Source organism: Bacillus rossius, chromosome 5, assembly GCF_032445375.1.
Source record: "Bacillus rossius redtenbacheri isolate Brsri chromosome 5, Brsri_v3, whole genome shotgun sequence".
In the NCBI taxonomy this organism is placed as follows: Eukaryota; Metazoa; Arthropoda; class Insecta; order Phasmatodea; family Bacillidae; genus Bacillus; species Bacillus rossius.
In genome coordinates, this window is record NC_086333.1 from 20,744,127 (window position 1) to 20,760,710 (window position 16,584).

The 16,584-nt window shown below is 33.4% G+C and overlaps 1 protein-coding gene across 1 annotated transcript in view; it reads right to left on the bottom strand.

Moving 5' to 3' along the window:
- LOC134531626 (membrane-bound alkaline phosphatase-like) overlaps positions 1 to 16,356 on the bottom strand; it is an 85,373-nt gene extending 69,017 nt beyond the window's left edge. The window contains exons 1-2 of the mRNA XM_063367384.1: positions 16,141 to 16,356; positions 12,501 to 12,674 (exon numbers count right to left, since the gene is read on the bottom strand). Of these exons, the coding sequence (XP_063223454.1) occupies positions 12,501 to 12,674; positions 16,141 to 16,347 (381 nt within the window). The 5' untranslated portion in view covers positions 16,348 to 16,356. The remainder of the gene's footprint in view (positions 1 to 12,500; positions 12,675 to 16,140) is intronic.
- Positions 16,357 to 16,584: the final 228 nt, after the last annotated feature.

A 16,584-nucleotide genomic window follows, 5' to 3' on the forward strand; every position in this document is an offset into this window, starting at 1 on the left:
TTTAACAAATATGATGGTAGCGCACTCTAGTCAACGAAAACAAGATGGTGGCCTCCAGCAGACGAAAACAATATGTCGGACAGGACGTGATACCAGCTGATGATATATACCTTGGCATTGGTGGTGGGAGGTCAGTCTGCAGGTGGCTTCCATGGAAGAAAGATCTATCGAGATTTTTTTTATTTTTGCTCTTACCGGGTTCGAACAGAGGACTTCAAGGCGTAAGTGCGTTTTAAATAGGTTTTTATTAAAATGAGATTAATAAAATTTTACTATAATTTTTAAAAAAATTTCTAAATATCTAGCATAAATATTACAGTTTTCCAAGATGGCGGCCGCAACAAAAAGTGCAACGGTGGTTTTTAAAGATTTTTATTAAAATTTAATTAATAATTTTTTTATTAAATTTAAAAAAATTCCGAATTTCTAGCACTATAGTTTACGGATTTTCAAGATCGCGGACATGATGCCATACTAGCTAACAATATGTATATACTTTGACATAAGTGGTGGGGGGTCAGTCCGCCTGCGGCTTCCATGGAGGAAGGATCGGTCACCATTTTAATTTATTTTTACCCTTGTCGGGTTTGAACCGAGGACTCCGAGCTCCATGTCGTATGTGCGTTTATTAAATTATTTTTGTTAAAATTTTATTATTTGAATTTTTTATAAATTATAAATTTTTTCATTAAAATCAGATGATAAATTAAGATTTTCAAGATGGCGGCCGTAACGGAAATTGCAACAGTGACATAATAATTCAAATGGCTGATATAAAAATGGTGGTATGTTTGAGAAATCAAAATGACGACATCCTAGATGTCGGATCCAAAATGGCGGATCCAAGATGGCGGATCCCAGATGGACGCCAAGGTCTAGCTCAAAAGTCAAGTTCATCCAATATGGCCTGGGACGTCAGAATCCAAGATGGTGGTCGGCACCAGGCACCACACCCTGAACCCTGTGCCCGGAGCCCCCAAAATATACTACTATTGCATAACCAGGCAGACCAAGAAGCATTTATTTACTTCCGTAGCGAGTTGAAATTACCGATTCACTGCTTAATTTTGTACACTGAAGTCAGTATGCAGTCAGATCGTTTTCCTATAATGTCTTGTTATTCCACGCAGATTTTCTCAATACTGTGTTTCACAGACTACTGCATGTTTTTAGAATTATTGTAAATGCCCGTATTCATCATATTGAAGCCATGCGTATTTAATTAGTCAGCGAATGGCTTTAGTTTACTATATAGAAGGTCCAAGTAAACGTTATTTTTTTTTTTTTTTTTTTTTTTAAGTTCCATGTGTCTCTCCTACATAGGCTGTTTAATTTTATTTCGCTCAATGTTACCAAGAAAAGTGCAGATGTCTTTTGACACACCTAAGATATTTAAAAAGGAATAGTTTCTGAACGTTCATTGAAATGCATATTTGCCAAGTAAAAACCATGATCATTTACCTGTAATGCACCGAGCACAGTCACAGGTTTGGATTCATTTCTAGCCAACAACGCCATCGTTTGCTGCTCATCTATTTTACTAATAAATAATCTGCCCAGGCGAGTCTCCAATCTAATTTACGGAGCTGAAACGTAAGCAGCTAGTTTCACAGTAGCAAACAGACTCCGTATTTTCAGATTTTACATGTCTTTTAAAATAGTCAATATAAGTAAACGAAGGATGAAACTTTATCACAGCGGAACTTCCTACAAGTTGGATTCTTCACTCAGTTACTCTTTTTATAACTTTTTGAGTTATAGACAAATAAAACGATATATCACAGTAGCTGCTGAATGAATATTTAATAACAACGAACCTTTCAGGCCCAAGCCAAATGGTGAAGTTATTGTTACTTCAATAATGTATGCTGAATTTTTATCCACATAAATTCAATGCTTTTGAGCTAATATCTAACCCTCGCTCATTCACCACGGCCTTTGCATGGATTCATGTGTGTGTGTTTTTTTTTTTCAGTGATCGTTTGTAGCGAACTACTTGTTATATTTCTCGCAGTTAAATTTGAACGAAGTGGATACTTCGCAAATTAGATCCTTTCATTTCGTCCGATATAAATGTTGTTGGAGTACACTTGACCCCAAAGATGGCATCGATGCTCGGAAGAAGTCTGCTGCGAAAATTTAGCATTCGTCAATTATGAATCTACTAAAGTCTTTGTAACAGTAGACGTCAACTTCTCAACTTGTGACTCTGCACAAGTTGAAGTCTTATATGCTATCCAACTGCACCAGTTTTGCAGCTACCACTGCGATGTCAGTTTATGTCATCATCGCTGCCATCAGTATCCCTGCTGAATTCGATACACTGTCCATCGAGGTCGACATCGGAAATAAAAATTCACTAATACTACATAAATGTTAAGTTATGATTTGAAGAGGGATTAACTGCTCTCTGGGCAGATTCGATAGTAAAAAAATTATTCTATATTATGTACTATTTAGAGATGACCTGTACTCTGCCAAAGCCGCAAGGAAATTGAGGAACCTGCCTTCTATCCAGGGTTATATTTTCACAGGTAATGATTTAATATGTTAGTCAAAACAACTGGTTTCCATTTGTTTGAACAAGTTTTATAAATATCAACTTTTATATATTTTCGAAATAGACATTAATAAAACATTAAATTGAACATATTTATTTAATCAAAAAATAATTTCATGAAATGATATTTTAATGTAAACAAATGAATAGTAAATAAATATAGCTTTGAAAGATGTCGGTGTGTGCGAACCTGCATATCCAATGTCGACCTCGATAAAAGGTGCACCATTGTCAGCGGAGATGCTGATGACAGCTACGCCGACAGTCACTGTGTTCTCTGTAGTAGCTGCACCAAGCTGGTATCCTTGGTCATCATTACATTATTGTAACTTGCAAAGACATGTTTTTTTAACTAAAGCTCACTTCAAATGTACTTTTTTACTATCAAAAAGAAAACAGATCTTTTCGTATTAGCATTGTTTTAATATTAAGTTGAGTGTTTACATTCAATGTTTCAATTATTCTATTTCTCTTAACTATAAAAGTAAACGTTTTCTGAACCTATTCACACAAATGAAAGTGTTTGTCGTTTTGACTCACAGATTATAAATTTTATGTGTGTGTGTGTGTGTGTGTGTGTGTGTGTGTGTAAGCATATAAACGGGACCAGAAAGCAGAATACTTGGTTCCCTTGTGGTTTTCGCAGAGTGCAGCTCATGTCTTTTCATTATCTATAATATAAAAATGAATCGCAAAATATGTTGGTAAGCGCATAACTCAACAACGCCTGGACCAATTTGGCCAATTTTTTTTTAAATGTTCGTTGAAGTTCAAAGATGGTTTTTACCGCGAGAAAAATTCGAATAATTGCCGGAAAAACCCTAAAACCAGCCCTTTTGTTTTTCCCATACAAACGTTTTCTAACTAAAACGAGCACTCATTGCTGTTTAAACAATGTAGGTATGTTCCTAACGTCAAAGAGTCAATTTGCACTTTATTACCGCTGTACAAAGTTCAATCATATCTATCAAAACAGTGTGCGTTGGAGCAGAGATAAAAAAAAATAATACGAAATCGAATAGTTCAATTTGGTCAGCTTCGCGATATTATTTCATTTGTTTTACTTTAAAATGCATCAGTTTTCAAGTCATTACATCAGTCCAACAAAACCAGCGTTACCAAAAGTGTTTCATAAGTTTAAGTTTTTATTATTTCATTTCCCTATTTTAAATACGGCTTGAAGTATTTGACTCCAAGTCATATCAAATTTTAAAAAAAAATTGAAACAACAACAAACTGTCAATGTCAGTGTTTTTTTTTTCTTGGATTTTATGTTACCTACCCTAATGAGTTTGCTTTTGTCAACTGAAAATTCTTAACCTATATAGTATTTTGTGCAGTGTTTATTTACCTATGATCGCTAATTATTGCATGTGACAAAATAATCTATAATATAGATATGCCTCCTATTAGACGAAGCAATTTAGGTAGAAGAACCCGAAATGCTACAAACCAAGCTAATTGCCGATCTAATCATGCTGCACTAGAACATAACGGCCGAAATGAACGTGAAAGAATTCGGATATCACAAACGCGTGAAGCGCAAGCGCGACATTCAGCTAATAATCGCGCAAGTTTGAATCGAGCTGCTTTCAGGTACGATGTGTCAATTGACTACAGTAACTACCAATGTGTTGTTATTGGTTCCATGAACTCGGTTTGCTCACATTGTAAGGCATTGAAATATAAAAACGAAGCTAATGGATTGTTTTGCGAAAACGGTAAAGTGAAATTGATACCATTGGAACCACCACCAGAGCCATTGTACTCATAGGAATAGGAACAGATTTCATACACTTTTTGACAAATATTCAACAGTATACAATATACAATTGCTTTCAAATGACATCATTTGGTTCAACAAATGTAGTTCGGAAAAATTTTATGCCAACTTTCAAGGTACGTATTATATCAATTAATCATAATTATTTTAGCGAACAATATGTTCTGTCACCTATGTTAAGATGTGTCACTATTCATAATCATCACTTAGTCATCGTATTATTTGTTGATTCATTTTTAGCAACACATTTATTATTTTGAAACACAATATAATTATTTGATTATAGATATTAGTTACAACTAATTAGGAGACAGCTATAATTTTTAAGAAAAAAAAATTAAATTTGATCATTGATAATCCATAAATTTATACCCCACATTGATTAATTATTTTATTTTATAGTGTTTGGTGCAAAAATAATATTTATTTTAATTTACAGATACAAGGCCAAATATATCACAGAGCCGGTTCACTGTTACCAGTGTCAGATAGCAACTACAAATACCTGCAAATTTATTTCATGGGCAATTCAGCACAATAAATTAATATGCGTTGTGCACATAACAATTTAGTAAAGAGGTCTATTGTAGAACAATTATAAACTTTATTTCTTGAACACAATCAATTGATTATATTGTTTAAAACTGCCCTGGATCTGATGCCATCAGATAATCACAAAATTGTAATCAGAGCTAATAAAACACCTGCGGTTCAACATGCAAGACGTTTTAATGCACCAACTATTGATGAAGTTGCTATCGTTGTAGTTGGAGAAAACTTGGAATCCCGTGATATTGTTTTACATCGTCGGAATGATCAATTACAACGTATAAAAGAAACACACCGCTCATATGATGCACTGCAATATCCCATTATATTTTGACAAGGTGAAGATGGCTATGATTTCTCAATAAAAATGATAAATCCCATTACAGGTAATTATAATATTAGTTTATCTATGTCGATAATATCTTAGTAACTATATTATAGATTTTAATTTTATATTTCAACAATGTCACAAAACAAAACAAAATCTATTTACAGGTTCCGAAACGAACAAAAAAGTCAGTTCAATGAACTATTATTCATCCCGCCTAATGATTCGGGAAAACGAAGACAATCACATATTGAAATGTCGGCGATTATATCACAAATATATTGTTGACATGTATGTTAAAATTGAAACGGAGAGATTAACATTCATTAGGTTGAATCAGACCAAACTCCGATCTGAAGAGTATATTCACCTTCGAGATGCGATTAATACTGATGGAAATGCACAGAATGTTGGTCGGATGACTATTCTTCCAGCAACATACATCGGAAGCCCTCGACATATGCATGAATATGCTCAAGATGCCACGTCGTATGTTCGTCATTATGGTACAGCAGATTTGTTCATCACATTTACATGCAATCCACAATGGATAGAAATCAAGCAGGAGTTATTCCCTGGGCAATCACCCATTGATCTTCATGATATTACAGCAAGAGTATTTAGACAAAAATTGAAATCTTTAATGGATTTCATCGTAAAACATTATGTGTTTGGTGAGACACGCTGGTGGATGTATTCTGTGGAGTGGCAGAAACGAGGATTGCCACATGCACACATTTTTATTTGGTTGGTTGAAAAGATAAGGCCAAATGAAGTTGATGCAGTGATATCAGCAGAAATCCCTAATGTACAAGTAGATCCTGGATTGCATGAGGTAGTTATCAAAAATATCATACATGGTCCCTTGTGGAACTCTTAATCAAAATGCACCATGTATGATGGATGGTAAATGTTCAAAACGATATCCACGGACATTAATATCAGAAACAATTACTGGTAATGACGGTTATCCACTGTATCGTCGACGATCGACAGCAGACAATGGAAGATCAACCCATTTTATCAAAAACCTTCAAAGCACACATCAACGTTGAATTTTGCCATTCAGTGAAATCTATTAAATACATTTGCAAATATGTAACCAAAGGATGTGATATGGCTGTGATTGGAATTGGTGGAGAGAATTCCAATGATGAAGTTACACTATACCAAATGGGCCACTATGTTAGTAGTAATGAAGCAGTATGGCGAATATTTTCTTTTCCTATTCATGAGAGACGCCCTTCTGTTGTTCACTTAGCTGTGCATTTAGAAAATGGACAAAGAGTGTATTTTACAGCACAGAATGCAGTACAAAGAGCTGCTCAGCCACCATCTACTACATTAACCAGTTTTTTTTAGGCACATCAAAACGATTATTTTGCACAAACATTGCTATATTCTGAAATGCCAAAATATTATACTTGGAATCATTCCTCAAGGAGATTTATAAGACGGAAACAAGGGAAACAAGTTCAAGGATACCCAGATGTGTATTCCACCGATGCCATTGGTCGAATTTATTCAGTACATCCAAGCAATGATGAATGTTTTTATTTACGACTACTATTAGTCCATGTACGTGGCCCAAAATCATTCCAACATTTACGAACTGTTGATGGTTAATTGTGTGGATCTTACAGGGAAGCCTGTCAACATTTGCAATTGCTAGAAAATGACGCTCATTGGGATCAAACTCTCAATGATGCTGTAATATCATCACACGCTCATCAAATACGTACTTTATTTTCTATAATCTTATCTACATGCTTCCTATCAAACCCAATTGATTTGTGGATCAGGTACAAAGATAATATGTGTGATGATATTTTGTATCAAATACGAAATCGAATGGGAAATCCAAATATACTAATCAGTGAAGAAATTTACAACGAAGCATTGATTTCAATTGAGGACATGTGCTTGATGATGTCAAACAAACTATTAATTCATTTAGGCCTGTCGCGCCCAATCGTCCAATGCATGATGCTTTTAACAAAGAGTTGAATCGAGAAAAAATGTATGATCTCAACACTTTAAAAGAATTAATTCAAATGAACCTTCCACTGTTGAATGAACAACAGAAGTATGTATTTGATAATCTTATGAAAGTAATAAATGATAAAACTGGAGGGATTGACTTCTTAGATTCACCTGCTGGTACAGGAAAAACTTTTTTGATTTCATTAATATTAGCAACGATTCGCTCACAAAATAAAATTGCACTTGCACTCGCTTCGTCGGGAATCGCAGCAACTTTGCTTGAAGGTGGTTGAACAGCCCATTCAGCATTAAAATTGCCATTAAATATGCAAAACAATGAAACTCCTACCTGTAACATTTCTAAGAACTCTACAATGGCAAAGGTCTTGCAGCAGTGTAAATTATTTTTTTGGGATGAATGCATGATGGCACATAAAAAATCTTTGGAGGCTTTAGACAGAACATTAAAAGATATACGGAGCAATCATAACCAATTTGGTGGTGCTATGATTTTATTAGCAGGAGATTTTCGTCAAACATTGCTTGTGATTCCACGATCAACACCAGCTGATGAACTCAATGCATGTCTAAAGTCCTCCAATTTGTGGAAACATGTCAAAGTACTTCATTTAAGCAAGAATATGCGTGTCGAGTTGCAAAATGACCAATCTGGAAACATATTCTCTAAACAACTCATTGACATTGGTAATGGCAAATTTCCTATAGACATGTTGACTGGCTGCATTAACATTCCTCCAAGTTTTTGTCAGTTAACTCGATCAAAAGATGAACTTATTCAGAAGGTGTTTCCAGATGTTTCTCAAAATTACAGAAACCATGATTGGTTGAGCGAACGAGCTATATTGGCTGCAAAAAACATAGATGTAAAAGAATTAAATTAAAAAATACAAGAACAAATTACAGGCGAATCGAGGATATATAAATCAGTTGATTCCGCTACTAACCAAGATGATGTAGTGAAATATCCACCAGAATTTTTAAACTCGCTGGATTTGCCAGGATTGCCACCTCACAATCTTCAATTAAAGGTTGGATCGGTTGTTATAATGTTGCGAAATATCAACCAACCGCGTCTTTGCAACGGCACACGGTTAGCAATAAAAAAAATTACTAAACAACGTGATAGAAGCAACTATACTGAAAGGAAAATATAAAGGAGAGGACGTTCTCATACCTCGCATCCCAATGATTCCAAATGATGTGCCGTTTGATTTTAAACGACTACAGTTTCCAGTTCGGCTTGCTTTTGCTATGACCATAAACAAGTACCAGGGGCAATCATTAAGTGTTTGTGGTATTAATCTGGAAAACCCATGTTTCTCACATGGTCAATTGTATGTTGCCTGTTCCCGTGTTGGAAAATCATCAGATTTGTTTGTCTATGCGCCAGATAATCAAACAAACAACATCGTATATCACAAAGCACTACAATGAAAATAAAACTTATTATGTTTCACATGATTAACAATAAATAGATTACTTATTTTTAAATGCTTATATATGATTTATTTAATTATATTTCTTATTCACAACGCCCTATCACCAGGGTGACGGTTCTGTTCAGGAGAATTTTTTGCCCCAACTATAATATATGTAGTAACAAAAAAATGTCACATTACAAATCATTTTGAAAGGACTTTATTGCAATTTAATTAGGCAGTACGAAGTCTGCCGGGTCAGCTAGTGTAATATATCATTATGTTAATGTTATTTATTCTTCTGCAGACAGCAGATAATACCTCTTCAGTACCTCACATAGAATATATTTGGTGTTAGCGAGCATGCATTATCTTTTTCGAACTCGATTGATGTTGTACCATTGTCAACAGGGATCCTAATGGCAGTGATGCTGATATCCACAAACATCTCAGTGATAGTTTCACGAGCATTTCCTTTACTTATGTCGATTCAAGAGATTTCAACAGGTGCAGTGTTCTCAACAGATAAGACTTCAACATGCGCCTTTTATCAGCTGAAGATACTTCATTGTCTCAATTACATAAAGTTGGGTGAATTATTCTTCGATGACCACTGAAGTTTCATCGACATCTTCCGTAGAGGTGTTTTCAACAACAGTAATCTTTGACGACATGAGATGAGCGAATGTGCGAATAATTCACCTTGGAAGGAAAAGCTGCGAGAAATGTCATAAGCGGATAATTTTAAAAGGCACACAAATACTTGAAAATGCCATAATGTGTGGCAGACTGTTAACATAACAGCTCAAAATTATTGTATTCTGCCTCTACAAATACAATAGCAGAAACATCACCATTTATCTCAGACTTGAAATGTTCGTTGTCTTCAAATAGTCATTTTTGCATCTACTATAATATGACTTTCGCATTTGGCCATAACTCACAAAGATACACAAAGTGAACCTGCGTGAAGAATTCTTCTAGTATGAATTTTTGATGTAATAAGTGCCATCTTTGCTTTACTCCATTTGACAGTTTGAGAATGCATGTGAACTACTATAAAGGTGGAGTCCATTTATATACTGCGGAGCTATCAGCGTATATTTTGGCATCTCGTAGACTCTTATGCTCATTGGTTCTAGTAGTAAAATAGATAAGAAGCATATTGCACTGTTAAAAAGTGTAAATTTACACTTTCGGTGTAAGTGTATTTTTACATTTTTGTCGTGTTATTTGGATAAACACCTAATGTTTTTGTATTTTACACATTTTTTGGTAACATTGCTATTTTAACGTAAAATGTTTTACCAAATTTAGGTTGAGTTTCTAAAAAAACAAAATTGTTGTACAAATACGCATTTTCCATGTATATTTACCTTTTTTATAATTATCACACCCCTAGTGTATATATATGACGCAAAATTATAATTACAAGCATTTGGTAATTTTACATTTAGTAATTTTTTAATTAAGCACTATTTGTGTAATTTAACTCTTATATTTCTAGATAAAACAATTTTGCTACAGGCTTCGTTAAAAATAAAAATGTTAATATTTTATTTAAATAAATTAAATGTTATATAACACATTTGTATGTGTGTGTGAAATTACATGTAAAATAAGTGTTAAAAAAAATATTTTTCCTTTTTTTTTTGTCCGTATACTATAGTTGTATGTACATACTTAGGTTATTGTTAAAGTACATAAAAGTTATCACAGAAAATAATGTACAACGAACAATGAACTGCAAAAATAAAATTTATTTTACTGTTTATACTGACCATACACACATTTAATTGACATTAGGTTGCACAATTTTATTCCCATTTCTTCATGATTGTTATTGTGCACGATGGTCGTGAGGTTGAGATGCTTCACTAATAATAGGAAGTTTGTGGGTTCGAGCCTCCACTAGGTTACTCACGAAGTAATTACATGATAAATTAAAAGTTGATAATATTAGAAAGAAATATAAGATGCATATTATTCAAAAATAACTAAAAGTTAATAAAAGTAAATTACTTTTGAATGTAGTACAAATTTACATGTTAGTATTTTGGGTAAATTTATTAAGTAACGCAGTATATTTATTGGCATTTGTAGTAAATTTACATATCTATAATTTAACATTTACATAACACGAAGTAAAAATACCCAACATCTATAGGCTATGTATAAAACTACACCAATTGCAATTTTACACTCAATGTATTTGGCAGCAGTCTCTATCAATGTTAGTGTCATTTTGCACCTAAATATGTTGGTGTAATTTTACTCTTGTGTTTAAGTAAAAATACACCAACACGTATTGGTGTAAAATTACACTAAAGATGATGGAGACTCTGCTGCATATACATAGTGTAAAATTACACCATTTTTACAGTTTATTGCGTTGGTGAATGGACATGAATCATAACCTAAGTCTAAGATCGGTGCATTACAGGTAAATTATAATGGTTAAATATGGATTTGGTGGTATGTTGAAGGAATACTTATTTTTAAAGACCCTAGATAAGTTTACAGACGTCTGCATTTTTCTTAGTGATGTTGAGCAAAATATAATTAATCATTAATAGATGAGGTAGTGACAAATGGAACTTTAAAATATTATTTATATTTTTGTACAGTTTATGTAGTAAAACGAAGCTGCTAGAGCACCCATTGAATAAGTGTGCTTTCAAAATAATAAATACTGCCTTTTACAATTTTTATGATTTAAAATGGCTTGTAAACACTGTATCGAAATACATTTCCTAAAAGAAACTTCGTGGGAAAAGAATCTGGCTGGGCACTGAATTCAGTAAACAAACAGAAGCTTAAAATTGGTTAACTCACTTTTCTGGAATAATTTGCTATTAAGTCCTTTCAATAAACCATTTTACAAGAAGTTATTAGGAAATGATTTTCTTGTGATCTGAAAGAGGGTTTAAGTTTTAGATAAATATATGTGAACTGACAAAAACCAATAACATTTTAAATGAAATATAATATAATCAGCCATTTAAACATTAATTTGGGAAGGATGTATATATATATAAATATCACATTACACATTTATCAAGTAACCGAACCAATACCTCTATATTAATAAATTATTACCATAAAAACTAATTGTTGAATTATTTAAATTCAGTTGAATAATTGTAAAGATTTATAAATAAAAATTTAACACCCTAGTTTAGATGATGAAAACTATTATTTCCGCTACCATACTGAAATGGTAAGTAAATAATTTTTGTCATATTCACATATTATGTAGTCCTCATTTCAATAAACTTTATCATTACATTTTAGTGAACCTTATAGATAGGCTTTAATTCCGAACTAAACAACTTAGTTGGCAGAAAAAATTGTTGTTCTTTTACATTGAACACATTTTAAAATACATTTCGTGTTTTAAAAAAAAATTGTGATTACCACATAATCTGAGATTAATAATTTTTAATGCCTTCGTTTGTATGCAATGACTATGTGTAAAATCCATTACAATTTGAAAAAAATAATAGCCGCCTAACCAAATCAATAAAAATTTTACAGTTTTTAAAGACAGCTATTTTTAAATTTTTTATTATTTTTTAGTCTTTATATCAGCTGAATACTATGCAGGGATTAATAGAAATTAAATATAAAATCATGAAAACATAAGCTTAAGCATAAGTTTATAAGCTTTCAAAATAATTTCAGTTACCTTTTAATATAAAACAAAAATTACAAAAAATAGATTTATAAAAATTGGGTTTGATTAAAATATCTAGTAACTTTCACAAACTTATGAAAACCAATTGCTCCTTTACACAAAATATGAACAAAGTATTTTCCAGTACGGGAAAATTTAAAGCAGTTTGTATGTTAGCTGACCTGTGCCCAAGTAAAGATAGATTCCACGTGGTTAGAGGCATTGTTCATGGCCTCACAGCTCTTCCTGGGTGCGCTAGCCGACAAGCCCATTGTACCACGGTTCGCCTTCACGCCGCAGAGATAGGCGGTGGCACTGCAAGCTGAGTCAGCCACCTGGGTGTCCACACAGTAGGTCTGCAACAGCGAGAAAGAGATCTCAAAGCATACAACTCTACGCCTTATGTGCTGTGGTTCCCCTTCATATCACATAGGTAGGTGGCGACACTGCACGCTGTCTAGGCAAACCTGATGTTAACGCTATATATCTACAACAACGTGAAAGAGATACATTAGGGCACACGCCACTGCCATGAGTGTGCCATAGTTCCTCTTCACGCTGTAGCACTGCACTCCCATTCATCCACCTGGGTGTACACACAGTATGTCTGCAACAGCGTCAAAGAAAGACATTAGGACACAAGCATCTACGAAGAACTGTGTCATGGTTCCCCTTCATGTAGTGGCATAGCATGCACAGTCCACCACCTGGGTGTCCACAATTGTGTCTGCGACATCGTGAAAGAGACACATTAAGGCACACGCTTCTACACAGAGAGTGTCATCGTTCCACTTTTTGTGTTTGCACTGCACGAGCAAGCAGTAGCAACCTGGGTGTCAGCATAGTATATCTGAAACAGCTTGAAAGAGGGACATTATGGCACACACCTCTGTACTGAGGGTGCCATGTTTCTCCTGCAAGTAGTGGCACTGCACAAACTGTCGGCTACTTGGGTGTCCATGCAGCTGCGGCTGCATAGTATCATAGCTAGGATCAGCTATGTGATTTTTTTTAAGTTTTCTTAAATAATGTTGTAAATTTAAGCGGAGAAACATTTTTGTAGAGTAATTCAAAGAAATTATAAATACATAATTTTATGAAAGACTAACATAATTTTATTAAAATATAAAACAAACAAAAATTAAACAATATACCTATTTTAAAACATATTTTACGCCTGTGAAGAAATTCTATCAGGGATATTTGAGATTGCAGCTTAAAAAATTTACCAATTTTTTTTTTTTACCTTAGATAATGTGTGGCAGTCACCAGTGTGCTAACAATCCTCTCCCCCGACCTCGTACTCATCACTTCTCTCACCGCCTCTCCCTAACCCCTAATGTTGTATTTCTTTGGTAACCTCGACAAACTTGTGGTTGTTTTAGTCGTTGGTAAGCGCCAATTATATGTTGAGAAAAACACAAATTACAAACATGTGTTACCCAGGATTCGAAGCCAATGCCCCGCACCGTAGCACGCTGCGTTGCCGACGGCACCACGGCCGCCAATACCACTAAAATTTACAGTGTAATTCCATTATTGCAAATTATATTTAAAGTTGTGAATTTTTATTTTTGTGACTATTAATTTTTATCAATTTTATTTTCAAGTTAGTATTGCTATCACAAAGATTTGTGCTTGGTACTTCCCCCGATGCTATTGTTATTGGCTATCTGGATGACTACTGATGTTGGGTGCGTGACCATTATAGACTTCATCATGTTGAACTTCCGTTCTTAGTGCGTGTGTAGATCTTTCCATTTCCGTTGCATACTCGCCATCAAGGCGCCTAAATTAAAAGGAAAACTGGATATTAGAATTTCTTGAGCGAAATCTAGATAAAATTATAAATTATATAATGAATTTTCTATAGTTTAGCTTATATATTTTGTCATATAGAAATGAAAATAGTCAAGATATGCATATAACGTTAGTAAAAAGATTTAAACTAAATTTATCAAACTTATTGGCCAGATATTTTGGTGGCAATGTGGCAATAGTGTAAAACATACCTCCATAAATGTTTAAAATTGATCTTAGAAGGGCAACAGGAAAATATATTACAATTGCCATTATTTCTTTCTGTATTATTACGAATATAAATTGAGACTGTAAACTAAAAAAAATGAAATTTAAATAATAAACAGTTTATTTGACTACTGCGTTTTAACTTCCCATTTACATAGCGTATTCACGTTTAAAGCTTGTGGCAGTGTCCTAACACAACCTAATCTATTTGGTTAAGCAAATATTAAGTATGGATAATCTAAGAATATTAACAATAAAAATTATCATTTATATAACATGAAATACAAATACAAAATTATATGTATCACATTGGAATAACTCTAATGACAATAATTGTCATTACATATCTGCCTACTCAATCAGTATTTTTAAAGTGTATTCGAAAAGAACCTTTTATAATTTATAATAATATATACCATTAAATACTCTATTCTATTGAAAATGTACTTTAAAACGCGAGCTTATTATATTTTCTCGGTGAAAATCAAACATTTAACATGCTGTTTGACAAAAACAACTATAATATATTTTATTTACATTTTTTTTAAAGAAAATCCCGTTTTTATGATAAAAATAATTTTAATTTTTACAGATTTTACTCAATATTCCTTGAAATGTTTGTATTTACTCAAAAAATTTAAATTGTATTTTTTATGTATTGGATAACTTAAGTTATAATTTTATTTTCAAACGCTTATTAAATTATATTCATTAAGTTTAAATATAAAATGTAAAATATCCCTTAAAAAGGTATCGTGCGAGAATATACTTTCAGGATATTTTTAGATAACCTATAAAACGAAGTTCTTTTTGAGGGCCAAATGGAAACATTTATTTAATCTTAAAATAGTTAAAGTGATTGAAGTTTAACTAGCCGAATTTGAGGAGTATACTTAAATTCATACAAATTTATGGCAGTTTGATACAGCGGATGTCTACGAACACAAACATAAAAGATTTATAAACACAGCTCATGGTAATATAATGTTTTTGGATTAACCAGTCAGTTTAAAATACTTAATGCAGTGTACTAGTACCAACTATAAAGGAAAATGAGGGAGTCAAAAACCGATAACATTTAGAGCGGTAGCAATGTTGTAAATTTCTCACATACTTACGTCTAGGTATAACCCAGCCTCTTTAGTGTAAGCCTGGAAAATGCCAGTATCATGGCAGGAAGAGTCTAACCCTTCCTGAAGCTCACGACTATTGTGTGGCAGTATTTCACATCCGTGGCTAACCCCGAACACTATCTCTGGCCTCGCCGAGTGTGTCCAAGCCGGTCCAGCTAAGGACCACTGTGGTGTGGATGTTGAGGCTTACCGTTGCCTTCCGCGGTACAGAATACCTAGTCCTAAACCCAGGGCCGTTGGATCGCCAGCTAGGAGCTAACTACTGAGCCAGAAGTTCTGATCCCTTCTCGTATACCTACATGTAATGTCGTTATGGTATATGGCTGATTTGCATTTCCAGACAAAAAAAATATTTTCTCATTGCATAACTACTTTTACAATTTTATGCTATACTCGTATGTACTTGAGCATAATTATTTAGTTTACTTTATTTATCAAGGAATGTTTGTTTAAAAGATGGAAAAAATTTAAATAGTATCCAATATAGAAAATATCTATAATCTCATAGGTACACATGATGTAAACAAATATATAATTATATTTTATGAATAATTTTTCATAAATTTTTCAACTAACCCTAGTTAAAACACTTATGCGGCAGTAATGTTTTGTCAGAACTTTCACAACCTAGCTTTACATAACTAATTATCTAATAACGTACCTTGCTCAGTCCTGTGTATGGAAATGTCTCGAAAAACAATTCCTGTTCTTCCCCATATTGTAGTCCGTTTTTCTTTCCCAAGTAGATTCTTGTAGCAGATATCGTTGGTATTGACAAGCCGTCTCCAAGGAACATTATAACATTCTTCGCCACATTGTAATTAGGGAATGTTTTCAAGTGCTCGAGTAATTTTTCTTGTGCTTTCATTTTCCAAAACTTAGGGTCTGAAAATAGAACCAACATTTTTCTAACCTCGAGCATACACTTGTAACTTAAGTTTACACAAAATCAGCAAATAAATAAAATACTTTGTTTATGTAGCAAATTAAAACTAGTTATTGTGGATGCGTACATTATTATTATTTTGGTTATAGTAAAGTAATGCTATTCCCTAATTAATATTGTATTAGTTACAGCGCTTTAAGTGATAGGCATAGAAATTTT